Source organism: Populus euphratica, unplaced genomic scaffold (genome assembly GCF_000495115.2).
Source record: "Populus euphratica unplaced genomic scaffold, PopEup_1.0 scaffold2.1, whole genome shotgun sequence".
Classification (NCBI taxonomy): Eukaryota; Viridiplantae; Streptophyta; class Magnoliopsida; order Malpighiales; family Salicaceae; genus Populus; species Populus euphratica.
This window is the reverse complement of record NW_011499846.1, coordinates 115,906-140,863: the sequence shown is the minus strand read 5'-3', so window position 1 is coordinate 140,863 and position 24,958 is coordinate 115,906. Positions and strand designations below refer to the sequence as shown.

At 27.9% G+C, this 24,958-nt stretch overlaps 2 protein-coding genes across 2 annotated transcripts; one reads left to right on the top strand and one right to left on the bottom strand.

Annotated features, from left to right (window-relative positions):
- Window positions 1-12,824: 12,824 nt before the first annotated feature.
- On the top strand, window positions 12,825-16,300 carry LOC105128562 (probable ubiquitin-conjugating enzyme E2 16). The gene is made up of 6 exons (XM_011030289.1): window positions 12,825-12,967; window positions 13,061-13,164; window positions 13,404-13,506; window positions 13,595-13,658; window positions 15,595-15,683; window positions 15,922-16,300. The coding sequence occupies exons 1-6, from the start codon at window positions 12,938-12,940 to the stop codon at window positions 16,015-16,017; spliced, it is 486 nt and encodes a 161-aa protein (XP_011028591.1). The 5' UTR covers window positions 12,825-12,937; the 3' UTR covers window positions 16,018-16,300.
- A 2,912-nt stretch (window positions 16,301-19,212) lies between these two features.
- Window positions 19,213-20,732, bottom strand: LOC105128552 (peroxidase 72-like). The gene is made up of 4 exons (XM_011030278.1): window positions 20,376-20,732; window positions 20,094-20,285; window positions 19,839-20,004; window positions 19,213-19,757 (listed from the first exon to the last, which is right to left on the bottom strand). The coding sequence occupies exons 1-4, from the start codon at window positions 20,604-20,606 to the stop codon at window positions 19,345-19,347; spliced, it is 1,002 nt and encodes a 333-aa protein (XP_011028580.1). The 5' UTR covers window positions 20,607-20,732; the 3' UTR covers window positions 19,213-19,344.
- Window positions 20,733-24,958: the final 4,226 nt, after the last annotated feature.

Sequence of the window (24,958 nt, the reverse complement as noted above, 5' to 3'; positions counted from 1 at the left end):
AAATCAAAAACAAAAAAAGAGCCAAATATTTTAACGACGTTGTATTTGTGACTGAAACAAGATTATTTCTAGTGGCATAATGGGTTTTTAAGAAGATTAGAACAAGTTACATATAATTTATTATATAATTACTAATAGATTTCATTGCTTTACAATAAAAAATTGTGTTGGTGTTTACACTATTATTTTATCTGTAATTATTTTATTAATAGATTCATGGATGAAAACCATCAGTTGTAAAAACACCCGTCAATAAATTTCTGGTATGTCAGTAAGTTTATCATTAAAAAAAAATATTGATAGACTATTCTGCCAAAAAAAATACTTGATTCCCTCTATCAGTAATTTCAGTGATGAGTTGCAGTGATATTTGTTGTAATTTTTTCTGAATTCTCTAGGATTTATTATCAAAATAATTCTGTCAGTGATTTAGCAGTTACAATGGTATTGGCAATAATTTTTTTTAACTCTTTAGAATATATCGACAGAATAAGTCTATTGGTAACCTCTTCAATAATAGTTTAAAAAAATATATTTTTTAAAAATTTATTGAACAGAAATAGAAAATAATTAAACATAAATAAATTTGCATTAAATTCAAGTATTTACAAATCAATTATCTTAATATAAATACCAAATATTTACTATAAATTTATACGTTCAAATACAATGAAACTAGAACAAAGACAAGGTTAAAGGAGGAGGAGGTTGGTTGTTTCCGGGATTGTGGGGCTAATTAGGGGGTGTGTATATACCACTCATCTGTGATCTAATATTTATGACCATTTGGCGGAGTTCTTCATAATCCACAAAGAGTCGTTCATATTTTTCATTGAGATGGGTTGTACATTCTTGCATTCCTTGATTTAATAAGGCCATGAATTCCAACGACTGTGTGCTTATGATTGATTGTGAGCACCTAATAGCTAAAACAATGTGGGTCGTCTGCAAGTTTTCGGTCATAGTGTTAGAGAGTCCGTACACTCAATTTTTATCGAGTCCACCCGACAATCCTGCAACTAAGCACAAATTCAAATTGAAATACGGGTGAGTTGAAGGATCGTCCACGTATCTCTCCTTCAACTAGTTATTATATATCTTCTGAAAATAAAAAATAAAATCATCAAATTAAAAAAAAAATAACTTAAGAAAAAAAATGGTTGAAAACCAATGTACCACAAGTGTTGACCTCAATTGTGGACGAAAAATTGCATCTTTTTTTTATGGTCATTACTCCGCACGTGCGTTTCCACAAAAAGCTTTATTGGGCTTGGCTCGCGTCCGAGAGTCATAGCCTGTAAAATAAAAATATTATTAGTTAAATATATTTATAAATAACAATAAAAAATAGATATAATTAAAATTAATCTTACCATTCGCTTTACATGCGAAACGAATAGAATAGAGTTGTTGGTGTGTGTGGTAACCAAACTGTGAATTTGCCAACTCTGATTCCCATCACTAGACTATGATTGTCGTATGAAATGTTCAAACATCACGTGTTGAATGTATTCTGCCTATATAGTCTCTAGAATGTATGGTGGTCTAAAATCCTATCATACCGCTACATAATTCTAGCTTGATAGAATGTTTTTTGGCATATTTTTTAGATTTTTTTTGCGTATCGTACGCGCAACCTATATGGTATAAACATATTATTTATGAGTGAATGACAAATGAAATTTTAATATTTAAAATAAAAAAAAATTATATCGATTTCGATGTTATCTAGTTGCGGCGTGATTCTCCCAACCCTCCTCACAACATTATCATTTGCTCAATTCCACTCAAATTTAGCCTTGTAGTAAAAATTTAGAAAAAAGAAAATTTTCAATAATTTCAATAAAGTAAATGAATTAACATAATAAATAGTAAAAAAATGAAGTAATACTAACCTTAGATCTTAAAAACCATACATCTACTTACAATTTCCATTTAGGATGTTTGGAAACTTAGCTCTATTGAAACAATTGAATTTTCATCGATAACTTAAATGTCAATGTTATTATCCAAGCAAGCTCAATGCTTCTGAACATGAAAATGGATAAATTTAATGAAATATTATTTGTTCATAAATTGTTAAACATAAACTTACTTAAAGCAAAACAACCTTACATTGAAAGATCATCCTCCCATTACATTTCGTGCTTGGGGGTAAATTAATTCCACTTTATAGGGACCCCTTTTATGTTATGGCATCGCACTTGAAAAGGTAGTGTCTTGAGTCGATGCATGTGCTTTAGGTGCCTTTTATTTGTCGGCACCTAATGACTTGTGGTTGTCATTATCACTACTAGAAAAACTGGCAGCGATTCTGTGCTCATTATGTGTAATTGATTTTTTTTCTAGACATCTTCATAAATTTACATAAAAAATAAAGAATTATATCCCCAAATTAGAACTCGTGGTAATTGAATATCTTTTTGGTATTTTAGATTTATGGAATTGAAACTGCTAGCTTGCTGATTAAAAAGAAAATCACATGCCTATTTGACCATCGTATATAGAGTTATCGCCTATAGACCATCACCTGCAAATTATTGCTTGAGAACTTGCTAAAACTAAAATGCGGTGATTTGAGCTTGAGTTATTGTCAATCTTCTTTACAATACACCTTATATAATTAGTTATGTGATACTTCCAGTAGCCTTCTGTCAATAACATATAACCTCTAATTTTTCAGGGCTCTTTCTATGGTCTCATGTTCACAAAAGTTATTGCTACCTTTTAATTACGTGGCTTTTTATATTTGTTTGTAGAGTTAATCTTATGTTCATGTTCCTTTATATATGCAAGTAACCCTTATCTTTTTAATTATTACTAGTTATCATATAATGTTTATATATATATATATATATATAATTGCTCATTAATAAATGAAAACTAGCAAGTAATCTTAATTAAAATATATGTTAATAATCAAATTTTGAATTTTACATCAAATCAACAACCATTCCTATTTAACATGTGTGAATGATAGAGTAATGATGGACATTTTTCTAAAATAAATTTTAATTTTTTGAATTTTAATTCTAACTAACTCTTCTTTTCATCTTCTTCTCTAATGTTTACTTTTTCTAGCTAGTCATACTCTCTATATTTTCTCTTATTTTCTTGATTATTTGGATTTTCTTATGACTTCTGCTTTATATTATCCTATTTTAATTGTTTATATATATTCATAGGCCCTAATTATTATATTGTAGCCATTTATTTTTGTAACTCTCCTTTTTTTTATGTTTTTTATTCCTTTAATACGTGTTTTTTGGTCCAGCATGTCTATAATCTCTAGAATAGTCACCTTGACTGCCACTTTTCCATAATTGTTTTCTAATATTGTTTCACTCATTGGAAGAGATCTTCCTCTTCTTTACAGGCTTTTTAGTTAATAAAGGCTTTGTCAGGATTTCGCTAATCTTATCCTCTATTTCTTCAAAAAAAATTATGATAATGATGGATGTGTAATTCTAATTGTATTATGTTTTCCTGTATAAAATTATGCTTAAATGGTTTGTATATGTTACAAATTGCTTGTTTTCTGCATGCACAATTTCAAACTTACTTCCATTTCAAAGTAATAATATTTAATGCAAAGATGAGGGAATACTATCATTTATGTGAATTTAGTCCCTTTCAAATAAGATAGAATCGTATCCACAACAAAGAAAATTGATTGCACAGTTAAGGAGCCCACTTTTAAATTGACACGTATCATTCCTTTAGCTTGTAAGATTTCTTTAAAGTACCCACTTATCACTATTTTAGTTGGCGTCAAATACTCAAATACTCCACTATTTTTTTAATTACCTGTAACATACTCAAAGGCAATATATTCATAGCAATGTCATTATCAACCGATATTCTCTTTATTTCCTCTCCTTCATTTTCATGCATAAGTACAATAGTTTCATATACACAGGCTTATTAGCATTTAGTTCCTCAACAAAACTTTCATAACTTCATCAAACTCCGCTAATTTTATGAATATAGTTGTATAATTGGTCATGTGAGTTATATCATAATTTTATGAAACAAAGCAATAATTGCCAACAGCTGGTTAGATGGATACAATTATATAACCAATCGACTATTTCACATAAAAAACATAATGTTATGAATTTTTTCTTTCAAATATGTTTTATGAGTGAAAATATATATTTTTGTCCAACTTATAAACTAAAAAATAGACTTTAATTAAAATCTTAACAATTTATTATTCGCATAGTAGTTATCACAGGTGATTCCGAGTGGTCGGGTGTAGATGACCTAGTAGATGCATTTATAAACTAATAAGACAAGTTTAGGCTCAGGAGTAAGTTTGGTCGTGTCATACCAAAATGATGGCTTAAAATGACTATAAGTTTTGATCCGACCATTGAATCATGCTTAAATGTTTACAAGAGTTTTCAGAGGGTGTTTTTCTTTGAGTAGTTATAAAATTACTGCTCTAACCATCGGATCTTTAGATTTTAAAAATCTTACCACGAAAGCTTGATTTTGATAATTTTAATAGTTTTGTAATTTTTCTTACGAATGGGTTTACCTGTTAGGTCTATATTTAAATAGATATCACGATTAAGAACTATAACATTTAGACATTTAATTAAATATCACAATTTTCAAAAGAGACATCCAAAATTATATTATGTCACCCATTTTTTTCTTTTATACCATTTCACTATTTATTAGCATTATACATGTTAATCCCCAAATTTATCCTCTACACTTATTAAAAGAAGAAAAGAAGAAGGTGTAATTATTCTTCCAATTTGCAGTAGTTGAATTATTGTCAATTGTCAAGATCATACGTCCGTTATCATTGGTGGTGTCGTTACGCTAAGGTAAGTTGTCCATTAAGATTGCGTTTGTTTTCTAAAATTGATTTCCAGAAAACTACTTTTCAAACTTTTCTGTGTTTGTTTTTCATTAGAAAAGTTGGTCAGGAAAATGTTTTTCTTATTTTGGGTGAAAAATACTTTTTATAAGTTGTGAAAATTTTAGAAATATCATATTATTTGCTGATTATGTCAAATTTGGTCCTCAAATTTTTTATTACTATATATTTTATTTTAATTTTTTTCCAATTTCATCCCTTAAAATTTGATTTAATTTGATTTTTATATTAACTTTGGTCCTTATTTTTATGATTATTATTTACATTTCTCTTATCATTTTTTTAATAGAGATTTTTTATCTATCAAATATAGTCTTCATTCTTTTGATTGTTACATATTTTATTTAAAATAATTTAAAAAATTATAATTATAATTATTTTAATTTCATCATCTTTCAATTTTTTTATTTTTTAGATTTGATCTCTATTATTTTGATTATTATTTATTTTATTTGAGATAATTTATGAAATTATATTTTTCCAATTATATTTTTATTCAACTTTTTAATTTGTAAGATTTGTTTATTATTATTTTAATAAACTTGAAAAAAATAAAATATTAATAAGCTATTTTTTATCTCATTTTCCATAGCATAACTAAACACTGAAAAGTATTTTCTAACTTATTTTCCATTACACTACAAAACATTAAAAAATAATTTATTTTTCTGGGATTCACTTTTCAAGAAACCACTATTCAAAAGAAACTACTTTCCTGTAAATAAACAGGGCCTAAATATATCTCTCTTTTCTGAAGATGAAGGAATATTCTTAGAAGGTGTACATAGCAATCACAAAAGGAATCTTTATTGGATTCTACTGATAAATTGTCACCACGAGGTTAGATTTGGTGCTTTTGATTCATATCAAATATGAATATTTTTACATAAAAATTTATAAAAAATGTGAAAATTAAATCTAGTTGTTTAGAAATATATCTACAATCGCAACAATGAGCTTCGTTGATTTGGATTAGAAATTAAATTCTTTGAAACTCTTAATTTGTTTTAGATCCATATTTAAAAGAAAAAAATGCCAGCAAATAGAAAAATAATACCTCAACAAGAGATCAAAACTAAACCTCCCATTAGTAGGAGATATAAGTGCAAAAAACCCATAAGAACCTATATCTAAACATTGATTTAAATTTATTCATAAACATGCACAAATCTCAATCTAAAACTCATATGGATCAAATCTTTATTAAAATAAAATTAAACAAAAGAATAAAAAAGAAAGAGATAGAAAAGGAAAAAAAAAGGGTACCATCATTAACAAAAACAACAAGAGAACTTTTAATAAAAGCCTTTATTTCAACAAAGAAAAGGAAAGTAAAAGCTAGGGTTTTTTTAGGATGTAGTTAAAATTTGATCATTTTTAATAGATTTCTAACATATCTTTTATGATAAAAAAATATTAAAATTTACTATAAAAAAGAAAAAAACAATTAGGCCTTTTTTTGTTTTAATTTATTATATATTTAATTCATCTTTTCTATCTTTTTGTTAAAAGTCCCATCGGAATAAGTTGGAGAATATTAAGATTTCATTCTCACTTGATGTGTCTATATATTTATTTTTTAGTAATCGGTATGAAGAGATGAATTAATATATGGACTATATATTGATAATAAAAAAAATAAATATGAAATGCATGCCTTTTATAGGATAAAAAGAGATGAACCTAATTTCATATACATAAAACACTTGAATTTTACTATAATACTAAAAGAATTAAAGAAATATTTTGTACATCAAAATTAATACTCCGGATCATTCTCATGTTTTGATTTTTTTCCCTTTTCTAAAAATTAACAAAGAGAGATAAAATTTATTTTTATTTGTCATCCTGAAATACCTTTATCTATAATGCAAAAGATTAGAATAAGCTCCAACCTTGTGTGTTGTCTTGTGCACCTTGTTGAATAGACAATAAAGCACAACTCTCTAATCCACCATATTGAATGACCAATAGATTATGTAAATGATTTATTTGTTAGTGGATATAATAAAAGAAGTATTTTTTATTTTTTTAATGCAGTCATTGGATTTAATTGGATGACTACATTAAAAAAAAAATATGAGTATTATTACTTTTTTTTTTATAAATGATAAAATATTTGAAATAATACTTAAAACTTAATTGATGTATCAAATAAAATTAATCATCATTATCAGTGTTAATAAAAAAAAATGGAGTGGCTTTTTCAGCCTAACGAGCCAATAATGAACCAATCGCCCTATTTAAATGATGATCTAGTTTTATAAAGAAATTAATGTCGTCTTTGTTTTGACCTATACCTAACTCTAAATCAAATGTAAAACAAAAAACTATTGAAGGATTGAACCATAAAAAATAGCCTAGGAAAAGAACTGAAAAGGTGTCAACACACTATATTGACTTGTGTTAAGCTGCAAAATTGATGACTCGGGTAATGGACATGACTAACATGAGTTAATCCGATTAGACAACTTGCTTCTTTCCTTTTTTTTCTTCCCTTATTCTCCTTTCGGTTGGGCCTCGACTGAGCCTCAAGTGATCTCGGGTTTGATTAAAGAAAGGAGATGCAATTTAAGAAATAAATAAATATTAAAGGATGAAACTTTAAAAACATTAGCTTCAAATGATGGGGGCAAGGTTGTGTGAATTTTTTAGAACTGGGTTAATCATTCAAACTCATAACCAGTGAAATTCTAGATTTGAGTTTAATAAAAAAAATCAATTCATAATCAATTTATTGTTTGGAGATGAAATCATAAAACAAATCTAAATTTAAAAAATTTGTCAAAGAAAAAGGAACTGCAACAAAAAGAATGAGGATCAAATCATATCAATAAAAAAATTAAAAGATGAAATTGTAAAAAAGCTTTAATTCTATAAATCATATAAAAAATAAAACATTTAAAAGAATACAGATCAGATATAATAGATAAAAAATTAAAGGATGATGAAATTAAATAAATAAATAAATATTGAAATTGAAATTGAAAAAAACAGCTTAAAAAAAAGAAAAAAACAAGCAAACCCACGTGAATCTCTTAAACTCGGGTTAATCCTCCAAAACAATAACCCGTGAAATTTGAAATTCAAGTTTAATCAAGAAACTTAATCTTCAACCAATTTAATGTTGGAGGATGAGATCTTAAAAAATATAAATTAAAAAAACGTATCAAAGAAAAAAATTACAAAAAAAACAAGGGGTCAAATCACACAAGAAAAAAAAAAGTAAAAAGACAAAATAGTCCATGAATAACAATTTATCCATTTTTCCTTGTTAAAGGCATAATTTCCATTGTGCAAATAACAAGATGAAAAATGACCATGTTTGATAACTTATTTTTTTTCTCTTTTAAAGAGTAATTTAATAATTTAATTGTGCTAAAAAATACAAAAAGATTGAGTTATCCCTAAATAGTAACTAGATGAAAAATGACCATGTTTAATAATTTATTTTTGTTCTTTTAAAGAGTAATTTAATAATTTAATTGTGCTAAAAAAATACAAAAAGATTGAATTATCCCCGAATAATTTCATAATAATTAATGGATCATGTGCAAAAATTGAATTACCCTTAAAGGCAAGTTCTTTGAATTATTTGTTTTTGTAAAGGCAAAAACATAATTATACTATTGTAATGAATAGTAAAATCTGCCTATAGCCTTAGTGTTTTTGCCTTTTATTTTAGCATTTTTATTATATTATCTAGCCAATCAATTTTACTTGTAATATTGACTTTGTTCATATAAAATATATTTATTATTAATAAAAACATTTTTTTATCTTTAATATTTATCTATGTATAATTAATTAATTTAGATTAAAGATAAAGTTTTTTGGACAAAAAATCTTTACAAATTTTTTTATAAAAGTATTATAATTATGATATTCATACCAAATCAAAATATTATTCTTAAATATTTAAGGTTAGTGATCCATTAAGACTAAAAATTAATTAGGTTAATTTATGAACTCGACTATTTACAAAGTTCCACCAAACTCTAATAATTTAAAACAAAAATCAAAAACCCTATATCTAACCTTTTCTTGCTCAAGAGGTTATATCCTCTAATCATGCCTTAGATTTTTAGTATTGTCTAGAGATTTATGGTCACTCTCTTAATTCTCTTATAGGTCCATATCTTCTAACATATAAGCTTACTTTGTGATATGCTTTTGCATATCTTTAATAACTAGTTTTTAGATATCCCTTTTTCAAAAAAGGGAGCCTTCACATCCCTTAACTACACCCTACTCCATAATTTTTTCCTATTATAGTTGTAGTAACACAAAACAAGCAATAAATTTTCATGAAATTACAACACCCATCAAACAAATAATTTATGATCATTAAGTTATAAACCAACTAAAAAAGTGAAAGTTATAACAACAACAATAACATAGAAAACATGTTGATTTTAACTAGTAAAAAAAGTTAAGATATAAATTTTAAATTCATCATTTATATCTCTAAAAATAAAATTAATGAGTTTGGCCTCCTAAGAAATTCATAAGATCTATAAATAGATCAAAAAACCCTAACTCTACTAGGAAATAACTAGAAATTTAAAAACACTAAAGAAATTAATAAAAAATCTGAATTAAATAATAAATCCAAAAAAACTAATAAAAATAACAAAATTGATACTTATATTTGTAATCTCAAGAGATCCAATTATCAGATAAGCAATGTAGTGATTAGCTATAGAAAAATTGCTTGTAGAATCATTTAGAAAAAATTAATTTTGATCCAATAATAAGATTTTTTAGTGTTTTTTTTAAACAGTAAACCTAGTTTGGTGAGATCAAATCATATCTTGAACCTATATATTTTACTAGTACATAAAAATATTTGTTATACCATTTATAAAGTTTGTATAAATCAAATCTCTATCTAGTTGTGTTATAATATTGAATCAAAATCCAATTTCATCACATTGAGAACGAGTCCTATTAGCTTATTTGGCAGCCAAATACAGTTGCCGAAGGCTTTCATTTGGGTTTGGATTGAAGTTATTGGTTGCCCTTAGGATTGGATGGGAAATGAAAACATTAGTAATTTCGACCTGATGACAAGTCAAAAGACGGTGGGACTTGGGATCAAAGTGGTTTGCTTCCTTTATGGTGGTGGTCAAGTGGTAAGGACTTGAGATCAAGGGGTTTGTTTCCTCTATGGTCTCAGGTTCGAGTCCTTAGTTGCTCATATGATGGCCACTAGAGGCTTACATGGTCGTTAACTTCAGGGCCCGTGGGATTAGTCGTGGTGCGCGCAAACTGGCCTGGACACCCACGTTAATCTAAAAAAAAAAAGACGGTGGGATATCTTGTGTACGAAATCATAGAAAACTAGAAGATGGATTTATCCTGTTCCTTTAAAAATATATATTTTCGTGCCAAGCCTGTCTTTCCGAGATGCCTCTGCCCTGAAGATTCCCCCATAGGACAAATTGCAAGGGAACATCTCCATTGAACAAGGCTAGAATATGCTAATAGAAGTCAAAAGGGCAGATTGCACATGCCTTCTTAAAAAAGAAAGAAAGGGGCAAAGGTAAGAAGCAAGTAAAAGTCGATTTTTCTTTCTCGAGCTTTTGATGTGGGATAAGCGAGGAATCAGAACGTTGCAAAATGCAAAGCTTATATCATCAGCCAGGTGGGGATGGTTAGTAAATGGCAATGAAATTTGACCCTTTACCATTTGTTGTCTTTTATTACCAAGATCGACCCATTGTCACCAGCATGCATTATACTAGGTTTGAAAATTATATAGCGATGTAGTAGGTGAATCTGTGAGCAACTGTGTGTATTATATTATATGCACTGAAAATCCCACATGCAATATGTGGATGCTGTCGATCGCTAACAAACAGAGAGGTGATAATACCCTTTGGTCAACTTTTATTTCTCTGATCTCCTTCATCTGTTGCTGATGTATTTCTGCATATTTGGAGAACAAGTTCATTGCCTCGTTCCCACTTAAATGTTGTCCTAATAGTGCCAATTAGTCGATCGTCTGAAGATAGGAGTTCAGATGATTTGAAAACCAGAGCTTTTGCCTAGTGGAAGCTAGGTCCAACAGAAATGTACATTTATGATTCTGTGAAGGTGAAGTTCCCGGTGGTTGGAGTGGGGTCATCTGAGTGATTTGCGACTGCATGACAGGTAAACTAGGGTGGTGTTGACCGTTGATAAGAACAAGCTTGTATTCGGTCAAGGTTTTTTTTTTTTTATTATTTCTTATGCAAAAAAGAGAAAAGCAATCTTATTTGAGTTATTTCATGGGTTTTTCAAAAAGAAATAGAATTGTGATAACGTTGGATGTGACACAAAGATGCCCAAACCAATAATAAGTACTTTTATAATGGACGAAATTAAAATTAAACTCAATAGAAATGGATTTGTCTAAAGAAATTAAGTAATGGTTGGACCTTGTTTTAAAGTACGATTATCATTATAGCAAAATCTAACTGTATCAATTCATGTTGAACGGGTGTGTGGCAAAATTGGCGCTCATAATTGTGTGTTATGGTAAGCAGCCATAGCTAGTTACTATATTATATGAACAGCAAAAATAATTATTACATTGTCTCCATAATTAATGAAACTAAATAAATAATCCTCGTGATTTCAAAACATTTAATCTTTATTTTTTTACATCTTATTCCCTTCTAATTTATTTTATATTTATCTTTTTAAAAAATTATGTATGTTTTTTTTCCAATTTATTTCACCTTAAAAAATAAAAAAAATAGAAGGAATGCATTTTGAGATTTTCATCTAAAAATCTAACATGAAGATGCTCAAAAAATCTAGAATCATAAGGAAATTATATTTCATCGTGTTTGGATAATGAATAATTATAAGTTCATGTTAATATTTTCTTTTTTATAACTAAGGATTTTAGAGTTTGGGAACAAAGATTGAATTTTTTTGCAAAACAGTCTTTTTTGAGGATTTTAGGGATTTTTTAATAACTAAGTCAATGATTTTATTATGAAGATCTATGATAAATAAACATTAAATTCTAAAAATAGAAATATTTATTCTTTATTTATATATTATAAATGTTGAAAATAAGTTTTAAGAGTGTGAATATTCTGAACTCTCTAATTAGGTTGTTCAAAATGCATTTATAATTTTATTTTTTATTTTTTGAGGGGTTGTAAGTTTTTTCTTTTTCATCCAAGTGAGAGGAATACCTTTATAATCAATATTAATATTGATTGCTAGTTTTCCTATACGATATTAAATATAAATAACATCATATACTTTATGAAAGAGAATTCTATATCATTTTATATACAATATTAATGTTGATGAGATCATCCCTTATAATAAATATTATTATCGATTTGATGCAAGAATAGCCCTTATCAAGATTATCTTTTTGTAATGAGATAATGACCATATATTTCTATTTCGAATTCTTACTCTTGAAGAAAAATCTAATTTGGAGAGGGTTAGATCTGACACGCTAGATGTTTGAGTCTAGTGTATATTTAAGCTTAAAATAATTAAATTTTAAAAAATTAAATCTAATAAAATATTAGATTCACAAGCATTTTAGACAAGCATTTTAGACACATTGTTAAATAAAAAATATATTATTATTGTTTGACCTTTTTACCCTGTGCATTGGCTTTTGCTAATCTTCTCCTTTGTTTTGGTCTTTTTTAATTGTAAATTTTTATAAAAAAAAACTTTTTAGTATGTAATATGCTTATATATGGTAACTATTTTCTAACATAAAACGAATAAATTGAGAATGATTACTGTTCTTCAAAGTCCAATTATTATTTATACTTTAAAATGCAGTTAATTATTTTTAATAAACTATATTTAGTAAGTTTTAATTAATAAAAAAAGTTATAGTAAGAACTTCTAAAAAAAAAAATACTCGTAGATGACTAGAAGATATGGCAATACGGTGGTGGGGAACACAAATCATTCTATACCCGTCATTATAAACCGTCACTGGTTCTCTTTGTTCCTTTATCTAACACCCCTTCACACCAACAAATAACTCTCTCAAAAGTTACCTTTGCAACCATGACGAGCTCCTCTACAACGACCCGCAAGGTTCATACTTTTAATCGATGATATGGGGTTTTGTTAAATTGTTTTATCAATCATTAGTCGTATGGTGATTTTGCGGGTTTTGTTTTGATTTAGGCACTGAGTAAGATTGCTTGCAATCGGCTTCAGAAAGAACTTGTTGAGTGGCAAGTCAATCCTCCAACTGGTTTCAAACATAAAGTCACTGATAATCTCCAAAGGTTTGGTCTTTTTCTGTTTAATTACTGTTATGGGTTGTTTTGTCTTATGTTAAACTGTGTTTTCTTGCTGAGAAAATCAAAGAAAGATGAAGGGAAAATAAGAAATCAAACTAAAGTTTGGATTTTTTTGGGACCGTTTGTAAAACGAAACTTTTAAAGAACATGACTAATTAGTTTCTATATTTGATTTGTTCGTTGATTATTTATCTGTAATATAATCTTGGGATTTTTAATTTAAGGTGGGTTATTGAAGTCATTGGAGCTCCGGGCACCCTTTATGCAAATGAGACCTATCAGCTTCAAGTTGATTTCCCTGAGCATTACCCGATGGAAGCTCCTCAGGTTTGCAATTGCATCAGTCTATTGTTAACTGTATAGACTTTTATTGGGTTTTTCCATGTAAAATAGTGTTGATTGAGGTTCTAAACAGGTTATATTTCTTCATCCGGCTCCGCTTCATCCGCATATTTATAGCAATGGCCATATTTGTTTAGGTAATTATTTATGTTCTATATTGGAGTTAAGATACCATGAAATTAATTTTGGGTCGATTGGATTATTTGCTCTACTGTATTCTGTTCCCAGTTGAAATATCTCAGCCCACTTCGGTGGTCGGGAGTTTTCCTACTGTTACAATACAAACTGATTTATTTCTCTGCTCTTCATTTCGGTTGTGTTTGTTTCTTGAAAAATAGTTTTTGGAAAATCACTTTCTAAATTTTTTTGTGTTTGTTTGTCATTAGAAAACGGAAAACACTTTCCAGTCAGAGGAAAATTTAGCTTGGTTTACAGGAAAGTGTTTTCCTGAAAAATTTAAGCCGAAAACACTTTCCAAAAGTTATGAAAAATTTAAAAAAATCATATTATTTGTTGATTATATCAAATTTGCTCCTTAAACTTTTAATTGATATATATAGTTTGTTTTGAATATTTATTTTTCAATTTCATCTCTTAAAATTTAATTTTTATATTAACTTTGATCTTTATTTTTATAACTGTTATTTGCTTTTTTCTTATCATTTTTTTATTGAAATTTTTTATTTATCAAATTTGGTCTTCATTCTTTTGATTGTTACTTATTTTATTTGAAATAATTAATGAAATGTTAATTATTATTATTTTAATTTTTTCATCTTTTATTATTTTTATTTTTTAGATTTGATCTTTATTATTTTAATTATTATTTATTTTTTTTAGATAATTTATAAAATTAATTTTTTTTTAATTTTATTCTCATTCAACTTTGCAATTTGTAAGATTTGTAACTTATTATTTTAATAAACTTGAGAAAAATAAAAGATTAATAAGTTATTTTTTAGCTCATTTTTCATGACATAACCAAACATTGGAAAATATTTTCAAACTTATTTTTCATTATACTATCAAATATCAGAAAATAATTCAATTTTCCGGAATTCACTTTCTAAAAAGAAACTACTTTTCAGCAAATAAACGGGGCCAATATTCACTTGTTTGTTGAATTTGATGGTCTTATCCATAAATGCTGACTTTTTTTTTTGTGGTTGTTGGTTTAGATATTTCCATTCTCTCTTTAACAAGATTTTCATACAAGACATGGTCAATGGTACATGTATGCCGATCTCTTAGTTTTCTAGTTTCTTATATCGCCATTAAGTAGATAGCAAAACCTTAATTATTGCTAGAAAACATGGTAAGATAAATCTCATAACATTAACTTTCAATGAGACCTGCAGAGGCCAAATTCTAGTATAGCTCACACTTTTGTGATTTGTAATATTGGACATGGATATTATGAAGGATTGTGATAACCTTGTGCACAATATAGCAACACAAACCGACTTAAATAATTATTGCAATATAAATTATGTCCATCATGCAACCTGTTTATCCAGATTTTTTCCCCTTAGTGATGTCATTAGATAAGAATGTGGTTTTAGTTTTTTGTTCTCATCCCTTTTGTTCATTTGCAATACAACAAATGGACTCATGCATGTATTGATGCTCATGCTATGCTGTTTCTTTTCTTGATAAGCAGGATTTAAGTCATTTGTTATGATTCAAGCTTGATTTAACTTTGTATATGGCTTTTATGTCGGTTATGCTCTTTCCACCTCATATTAACTGTGGAACTACGGTTTTCTTACCATTTAAAGAGTGATTGTTTAATGGTCTATTCAGTGGGATAAATTTTTTAAAGTTTGTCTTGTTGAAAGTGGTTAGTTTCTAATTGAAGGTAGTTATGTTGCTCCATAAACCTGTGAATTAATCACTAATACATATGCTATTTTGAGAGTGGATAAATAAAATGGAACATCTCAAAAAGGAATGGTGACCACTTCAATGGGATGAGGGGTGCAATCCATTGTTTATCTCACATTGCATGATTGCCTCAATCTAAACCTGCAGATCCTTGCAGCATGACTGACATTTGATTATTTCCTTTTGCAGATATACTATATGATTCTTGGTCTCCTGCCATGACTGTTAGTTCCGTCTGCATCAGTATTCTCTCGATGCTTTCAAGCTCCACTGTGAAGGTTTGATTTTATGGTCAATTTTCTAGAGCCATTCTTTCCAGTTAATATGGATTTTGTGTTCATTGGGCTCCTATTGACTGCTGGCAGGTGAAGTGTATATTTGCCAATACCCATGATAAATGATAAGCATACCTTTTAGGTTTAATCATCTCATGATTCATTAGATGGCACAACCACTTTATAACTTATTTTTTGCATATAAGATTGTAAGATTAATGAGGTTGACCCTTGCTTGCAGCAACGTCCCGAGGATAATGACCGATATGTAAAGAACTGTAGAAATGGAAGATCTCCGAAGGAGACCAGGTGGTGGTTCCATGATGATAAAGTGTAACAACTGAAGCATTTCCATGCTTGCTAGTTCAAATAATCATGGTAGATGGTCGCTTTTTTCCAAAGAAAAATGTAAACTTGGGGGGAAGCATTTTGAAAACCAAATCTTTCTGAATGCTAATTAACTCCTGTAAACGCCAGGTGTGTAAAGGAAGAGAAACAATGTGTTCTAGTAATTTGAGAAACAAACTTGGCTCGTTGGCACCCAGCCGTAGATATTTGTTGTGGTGCTATAACTGGCACATGATTGTAACCCTTCAATCCATCTGCAACCATTTCTCCAACATCTTATGTTCTGATTTGAGTTTGCCCGCATAATGGTGACCATTATAATGCAGCCTAGACTTACGGCTCACTGTTGGATTTTGTTCATAGAATCACTGATTATGAGTTGGTGAATGGTGACACCATTTTATTGGAGATTCTGAGATGCTACAGAGTACTGATTGGTTTCTGTATCCTTGCTATTAGAACATAGAAGTGAAAAACTTTACTAGTGGTATTTTGTGAGTTTATTTCAAGTAAAAAATAAATATAAAAAAGAAAGAAAAAATAAAATTTATGACTGGTGAAAAATATTAAAAACATCTTTACTAATCTTCACCTATGATTTCACTTCTCTCTTTTATACTTGTATTAACTAGGGTGAGGTTACTCGTTTTACTAGAAAGAGATGCATGCATGTGTGTGTGTGTGTGTGTGTGTATTGAATAACATATTGCTCTTTAATGATCCCTTTCACGCGAAACGAAAGCTTGATTTTGTTATCAGCTTGACAATACGCTCATGCATGCACAAAAGTTAACCCTGAAAAAATTAAATTAAGCAAAAATATAATTTATGTTCTTCAATTTTTAAATTTTTTGATAGATTATTGACATGATTTTGTCATGTTTATTATTTTTTTCCCTTTAATCACATATAAAATATTGATATTAATTTAATACTTTTAAAAAAATTTGCTTTTGATTCATGGTAGGTTTTCATTTTAAAAAATAATGCTTATAATAAAAAAATATTTTTATTAAAATAATAGAGAGATGCATTAATAAGAGAAGAGTAAAGATTGAAGAAACACATTTCTTCTTGATATTTTTATTTTTTATGTTTCTTGCAAAAATCTCTTTTTATAATTATACAATTAAATAAAAAATAAATTTTAAAAAATAAAATTATTAAGCTAGACAAAGGCCATGACTTAAGTCACAGGTTAAGTTGGTTAACCCGATTTGACTTGTATCTATCCAAAATATCATTATTCAATTTTTTTAATATAAAGAAAACATTAAAACAATAAATATAGAAGACGTCGTGAAACTTGATTAATTGTTTAACAAGTCTAAGTAGTTTGATAAAAAAATCAAAAGTATGAATAAAACCTCACAAATGCAATAATAACTATTGTAATCAAAGTCCCCCCCCTAAAAAACCTAAATACAAGTAAAAAAAAATCATATTTTATAATAGATAAATATGTCCTAAATAGTGCTTAAAAATATAAAAAAATTTAAATAAAATAGAAAAAAAATCTTAGATGAGCTAGGAAATTAATACAATTTTTGTATAATAATTTCTAAACCTTATACAAAGCATTTTCAATGTTTGATTGTCCTAAAAATTTTATCTAACATAGAACAAGATTTTTGAAATTTTTGGTAAAATTTCATACTGATCTAATAATTAGATAAAAAATTATATTTTTTAGAGTAAACTTGTGCACTAGAAAAAATATGCCTCTAACTATTGAAATTAATTAGCTTATCATTGCAAAATCATTAGGCATTAGGCTTATGTTGTAAATGGATTAGAGCTTTCTTATATATAGGCTCTGTTTGTTTATAGGAAAGTTATTTATTTTTATAAAGTAAATTTCAAAAAAAGTGCATTCTTAAAAAGTGAATTATTTTTCGATGTTTGTTAGTGTTATGAAAAATGAACTGGAAAATAACTTATTAATATTTTATTTTTCTTAAATTTATTAAAATAATGAGAAACAAATCTTACAAATTAAAAAGTTGAATGAGAATGAAATTGAAAAAAAATATAATTTCATAAATGATCTCAAATAAAATAAATAATAATCAAAATAATAAAGATCAAATCTATAAAAAAATAAAAGATGAAGAAATTAAAATAATAATAATAATTAATATTTCATAAATGATTTCAAATAAAATAAGTAACAATCAAAAGAATGAGGACCAAATTTGATAGATAAAAAATTTCAATAAAAAAATAGGGGAAAAGCAAATAACAATTATAAAAATGAGGACCAAAGTTAATATAAAAATTAAATTTTAAGAAATGAAATTGAAAAATAAACATTAAAAATAAAATATACATAACAATCAAAAGTTTGAGGACCAAATTTGATATAATTAGCAAATAATATGATATTTTTAATTTTTTCACAACTTTCGGAAAGTGTTTTCCGTTCAAATTTTTCAGAAAAATATTTTTCTGGAAATCAAGCCAAATTTTTCTTTGACTGGAAAGTGTTTTTCTTTGACCAACTTTTTTAAAGGCAAACAAACACATGAAAGTTTGAAAAATAAAGGCAAACAAACACATGAAAGTTTGGAAAATAATTTTCCAGAAAGTAAATTTCAAGAAATAGACATAGCCATAAATTAGATTGACTAATGTTTGATCATCACTTGGTCCAAATACTTGATTTTATTGAATGCATTTTTAAGTTATTTTTCCCCTTATCTTGTAATTGACCAACCTAAAATTTTTAATGAATTATTTGATGCAGTTTAGATTACATCAAAAAAAAAAATTATCAGTTTTAATTTATTTTAAAATTATTAACAAAATTATCATTTGTAATTTAACACGTCATTAATATTGACAAAATTGCTAATAAAATTCTTTTATTTTTTTATTTCATCTTTTTTTCATAAAAATTATTAAAAAAAATTTTATCACAATTTTCATCAACAGATGAGATACTTTATATTGACGTTTCTGGTTTTTTTTTTTTTTCCAATTTTCTATTAGTGTGTGAAGGCTAGTAAAACAAACAAAGTCATTCAGTTCATATCATCTTCTGAAAAATTTGAAGTCCTGCCTTTTGGGTTTGTTCATGCTATCGCTACAAAGAAGCGTGATGGAAAATAAACTCTGATGCCCTTTTTTTTGTAACTATATATTCTTATTCTGGAAAGTTTAAATGCACCTTGCGATGTCAATATGTTTTTTGAATTTAGCTGGCATAACATTTATACGTGAAAGAACCTCAAGAAAGACGACATAAAATAGGAAACAGCCACAAAGCATTTTAGCACCAATTATTTAAAGCATAGATCTAACTAGGTACCGCAATTCAAGAATTAATCTTCCTGCAACTCTTTCTAATCTCTCCCCTGAAACCTGTCAATGGAGAGATGTTTCCCATCTTAACCATGGACTTGGAAAATTGCTCAAAGAAAAGCTCATTACACTCAGCATATTTCTTGACCAATTCCATTGATGCTTCATTCTTTGTCAGGAGAACTTGGTCAGAGCTCAACAGTCCCTTTGAAGCCAATATGTTCTTAAAGTAGCTGTTGTCGAACTTTGTTGGACTTACAAAGTCCAAGAAAAACAGGTTCTGGTCACCTCCTGATCTGGGGCACCGGTTCCGCAATTGGGCAGCAAACGATTGTTGAAGAGAGAAGTCAGGCTTCCCATTTCCTGACTGGTTGTACAGCCTCTGCCTGAAGCTGGTGCACCGAGCATTTCCAATTGTGTGGCTCCCTGAACAAAATTTTTCAAAACTAAGGACCATATTCATAGTTTGCGGAAATTCAGAGAAGGTGAATAGTCGAGTTAACTTACCAGATAGAGCAACAAGATCAACAACATTAAGGCCTTGTAACATGAACTTGGTAAGAATTGTTTGAAATGTGTTGTTTGGAGCAGGAATATTGTTATTGGAACCACTCAAGCTCGCACTTCTAGAGTCCCTTCTTCCCAATGGAACTTCCCAGCTTGGACCGCCAGTCTGTATGCATAAACAAAAGGATCAGCTCTGGAATTTTGGCTGGAAAAGGTTGGTTCAATATCATTACAGGACAAACATGTAACACTTACAAGAACGGTAGAATCTCTGGCAGACAAAGCCAAGATATCAGCACAGGAAACTGTTTCAGGACACTCCTCCTCTAGTGCAGATTTAATCTCGTCAATTACTTCAAATCCTCGAGCTGAGTTTCTATTCGGATTTGCCCCCTTCTCACTTATTATTCTTCCGGTGCTGTCTAGCAATATTGATGCATCACAACCCTGGGATTTTAACAAAATAATGTAAATCACATCATTCATGATAGTAGAAGAGCAAGTGATGAGAGTTATGTATAGTGATCAGTTATAGACCTTGACAAAGCAGTCATGAAAATGGAGCCTAAGTAATGAGGCTGCCATACGAGCTTCTTTAGCAACTGCCTTGGCTACAATGGAGTTGACTATTTCTCGAGCTTTGGGGCATGACCTATCGTAAAACTGTGGATAGAGGTAGCCACCAGTTGTCTTGCCACAAAAACATATCGGAGAAAAGGCCAGGAAAGCAAGACCAAGAACCAAGACAACGCTAATGAGCTGAGCCATTACTGCTTCAAATTTTTTGTTTTGTTTTAGAATATCACTTTCAAGACCAAGACTTCTGCACAGGAATGCTAAGAAGTATGAAGGGGGAGTTCAAAAGCTGCTATGAACTTTGGATGGTCAGGATATTTATAGAAGGAACGTTATGTGTCGCCTTGAGAGATAGTGGAGGCTGGGCGGAGCCGGAATATTAGGTTTGAAAGGGTCAAACTAGAAAAAGTATTCTAAGAGGACCTAAAGATTAAAATATATTAATTTTAAGGTCAAAATTTAAAATTATCCAAGGAGGGAGGCTGGGAAAAGGAAATTGTAGGCGCAGGGGCCACCCCCCGCCTCCGCCCGGAGGGAAGGGAACAAAAGGGTGGAGTTGGGAACCAACTAGCTTTCCATCGACGGGAAGAGAGATAAGATTGGTTAGCAATTTATTGTCATTTAGGCTTATCAGTCTCATTGGTAAACAGTTTCAAGAAAGCTACTGAGCAGTTCCTAAACTGATCTAATTGGAGCAAGCTCTTAGGTCACAACAACTTAATGTCTGTAACATGGCAGTACATTAGTTTTATATCATTATTATTTAAAATCTATCATGGGTTTTCTGTATATCATGGAGAACATGGCTGTGCTATACCAGTTTGCTGATTGAGACATCCTATCTAAATCAGTCCTTGATAACCTTAACTTCGATCTCTGGGAAAAAGTGCAGAGTGAGGATGGACACAGACCTCATTCTGCTGAATTGAATGAATGTGCAGAACACGATGCACAGAAAACAGATTCTGAAGAATCTTATCATTTTCACAAATGATAGGACTAATCGTCATCTTCTTTGCGTAATTTTGTTTTGATTACCAGTGGGTCCATATGACCTCCATTATTAATATTATCACTAAGTTTGGAGCTTTAAGCGTGGTCAAATGATACATTTGTTTATATTTCTAGCCCCAAATGTGAAGACAAATACCGGTGAAAAGAGCAGTGGAAAGAGAAGTAGATTCACCTGCTCTATTGACCAAATGGATGTTCTCATAATTTTTTTTGACTTCAATTCCTACTATTGATAGAATCAATGATGAGTGCCCCCTAGAAGGCAAGACAACAGCTAGCTGTAAACATTGCATGAGGTTGGAAATTCCTAATATTTCTATCAAGCTTCGTTTACTAGAGTTTTACCCATGACAAACATATTTAATGGTTAATCATGGGCCATTCATTAATTCCGTCTCTTATTGTTACCTGCATGTCTTGTACCATAAATTTATGGGCTAAGTAAGGGTAATATATAATTATTTGATAATTAAATAATTAAAAGAAACTTAAAATACAAGAGTATATAAAAGAAAAACCATGTAAATTAATAAATAAAAAAATAGTAATTCCTGTTATTGTAAGATCATGGAAAGAAAAGATGAAAAAACTCAACGAAAACTTAAATCACAACATTGTATTTTTATCAAATTTTTATGACTTTTCAAACCTTAAACAGATAGACAAGAGCTTGTATAAAATAATTTTATAGATAATAACTTTGTAGGTAATAGAATAGTAGATATAGTCAAGTAGGCTTACAATTTTCTTTATAATCAGCAAGCTTGTAATTTTAATTTCATAAATAAAATATACCAAAAATATATTATATTATCTAAGAATTTCAATTCGTGGATGCAATCATAGTTTTATGAATGTAAGTATTTTTTTTCTAGGTTATTCAGTTTACTTTATATTCAAGTTGTTTTAATTATTTGATTATTTTTTCAATTGAAATATTATTTGTGTGAAGTGTGTTTAATCATATTAATATTCTGTAACTCTGTAATATAAATTTAAAATTATATGAGTAAATTTAAAACTAAAGCTAAAGTTAGAATTAATTAACTTAGAACTCCTAAACTTAAACATGTTAACTTAAAACTTCAATCTTAAGTTTTAAAGTCTTTTTAGTTCATGTAAACATAAAAAAACCTACATCAAATAATATGTTAACACAAAAATATATGGGACAAATAGAGATATACCATAACAAACATATTCTCTTACTATTGTTTTTCTTTCAAATAGAATCTTATTTTCTTTCAAATAGAATGTTAACTAATACATGGAATAAATCAAAACCTATTGAAGGTTTTATATGTTCTTATTGGTATAAATAATATGATTTTTTTTGCCTGTAAAATTTATTTCAACATATAGAAAAATTCTAGTATGAAAATATTAAGATGATCTGATTAGACCAATAATGTGATAAATAATTGTCATGGTTGAAAAACTATTCAAAAAGTTTGTAATTCTTAAAAAGTAAGTTATTGGAAAATTTGTTTAAGTACAAGGTTAAAATGGTATATTTAGGCTAAATTAAACATAAAATCCATTTATTTTTAGGGTTAAGACTTTGTTGGAATCTAATCTTTAACATAAACTTTTTAACATGAAATATTAACATGCTTTAAATAAATTGTAATGAATGAGAAATTGATTTTAAATAACCCTTGGTTGATATGTTTTGATGAAATCCAAAACCTCCTAAAAGTACTTTACCTCACATAGAAAAGAAACAAAACTTTCTTGAAAGTTGAGTAGTTAAGATTAGATTTAAAGCACACCCAAGTTTTTAAAGAGAAAATGTTTCAAGTAAAATGATTTTTAAGCTTAACACCTATATATGCATACTAGCTTAGCTTTGGCTTGGGTAATATAATATTTTGGGTTAAAAAATTATTTTCTTGTCAATTAAAATTTGAATTTGAGCCTGGTCCATAAAAAATTATTTTTTTTAGCCTATTGGTTAAGAGTAAATTGAATAATTTTTTATAATTCTTTTAATAATATCTTAACAGATTTTTTTAGCTTAGAAGTCACATGACTTAAATTAAAAAATGTTCATTTTTAATATTATTTTTATGTGTTTAATCAAAGTTATTAGGGAAAAAATCCATCAGTTGTTAATGTGTAAAATTTTCTATAAAAAAGGGTTTAAAAAGAGTCTTTGGGGTTGATTAATTATGCACTGTTTTGATAGAATTTAATATTTTTCTTCACTTAATTTTCTAACATTGCTTTTATGGTTTTAAAGTTTTGTCTTGTTTCCTCTAAATTTTCTTCTTATATAAAACTTAGATTTAATTATTGTAGATGAATAATTGAATAATATTTTATCAATTTATTAAACTTTATTTAGAAGTCCACCTAAACAATATGATATTGTTGTAATTTTAGAAGGCATACTAAAAAAATTTTGTTTGCATTAAATGAGAAACAATAAAACATTAAAGAGATATAAATAATTATCTAACCATCCGTTAAACTTAAAATCCTACAATTGGTTTCTTCACTTAACCTAGTTTCAATTGGATTCTTATTCCAATTTAAATGTATTTTGTAGTTATAAATAGAGTTTTATAGATCCATATGATTTTTTTCCTCATGTTTTTGGGTTTAAAAAAGATTGAAACTAGGTTTTTAATGTCCAAAAACTTGGATTTTGATTTTTTAACCCCTAAAATCACCTTTAATGATTGAAAAATGTTGTATACAAACAACTTCTTACTGCTCCATTTTAAAAAATAGACCATTTATTTTTTTATCAAAATAAATATAAATCTATCAATTCAAATCCAAACACACTTTGAATTTTTAATTTTAGGTTCGTTTCATCTTAGGTATGTCTAATCTATTTTTAAAAATGATTCTTATTTTTTTTTATTTTATAAGAATATTTTGTTTAAATAAATTTATTATAATAATTATTCTATTATTCCATGATTTTTAAATAATATTAGGGATTTTTATGATAATATTAACAATAATTTTTTAAATAATTATATATGAATTAATGTGGAGACTGTTTTAAGAAGTTTGCTCATAAAATATCTATTTTGTTATTTTAAAGGTCTTATGTATCTTTTCTTAAATTTTAAATTTTAAATTTTTTAACACATTCACTTCAAAATTATTGATTCATAATTATTTTTTTATTAAATTTTTTGAAGAATACTATAATTTTATTTTAAAAATATTCTAAAGATCAACTTCAATTTCAATATTTAATTAGCATTAACCATATTTTTATTAATTTTTAATTTTTATATATTTTTAATTTATTTTATTAAAGACATTTAATGATGCTAGAACCCATAATCATACGCTTCTTCTCTTGTGTAACTTAAGATCATATTGAAAACGTAGCACGCGCACGCTAACAATAAATTCCTCAAAGTCATCCCTTCAATCTAACGACATGTTGTACCTAGAAATCAATTTCATTATTATATATTCCTAAAGTATATTTTTGATCTTCTAAATTAAATTTAATTAAAAAATTATAATGAAATTCTATATCTATAATTCTCTTAAATAAAAAA

Excerpts from the sequence above, each read along its gene's own strand:
- LOC105128562 (XM_011030289.1), top strand. The coding sequence starts at position 12,938 with ATGACGAGCTCCTCTACAACGACCCGCAAG. Across the intron at positions 12,968-13,060 it reads CCTCTACAACGACCCGCAAG|GCACTGAGTAAGATTGCTTG; the intron begins GTTCATACTTTT and ends GTTTTGATTTAG. Across the intron at positions 13,659-15,594 it reads CAATGGCCATATTTGTTTAG|ATATACTATATGATTCTTGG; the intron begins GTAATTATTTAT and ends TTCCTTTTGCAG.
- LOC105128552 (XM_011030278.1), bottom strand. The coding sequence starts at position 20,606 with ATGGCTCAGCTCATTAGCGTTGTCTTGGTTCTTGGTCTTGCTTTCCTG. Across the intron at positions 20,286-20,375 it reads TTCATGACTGCTTTGTCAAG|GGTTGTGATGCATCAATATT; the intron begins GTCTATAACTGA and ends TTAAAATCCCAG. Across the intron at positions 19,758-19,838 it reads TGATCTTGTTGCTCTATCTG|GGAGCCACACAATTGGAAAT; the intron begins GTAAGTTAACTC and ends AATTTTGTTCAG.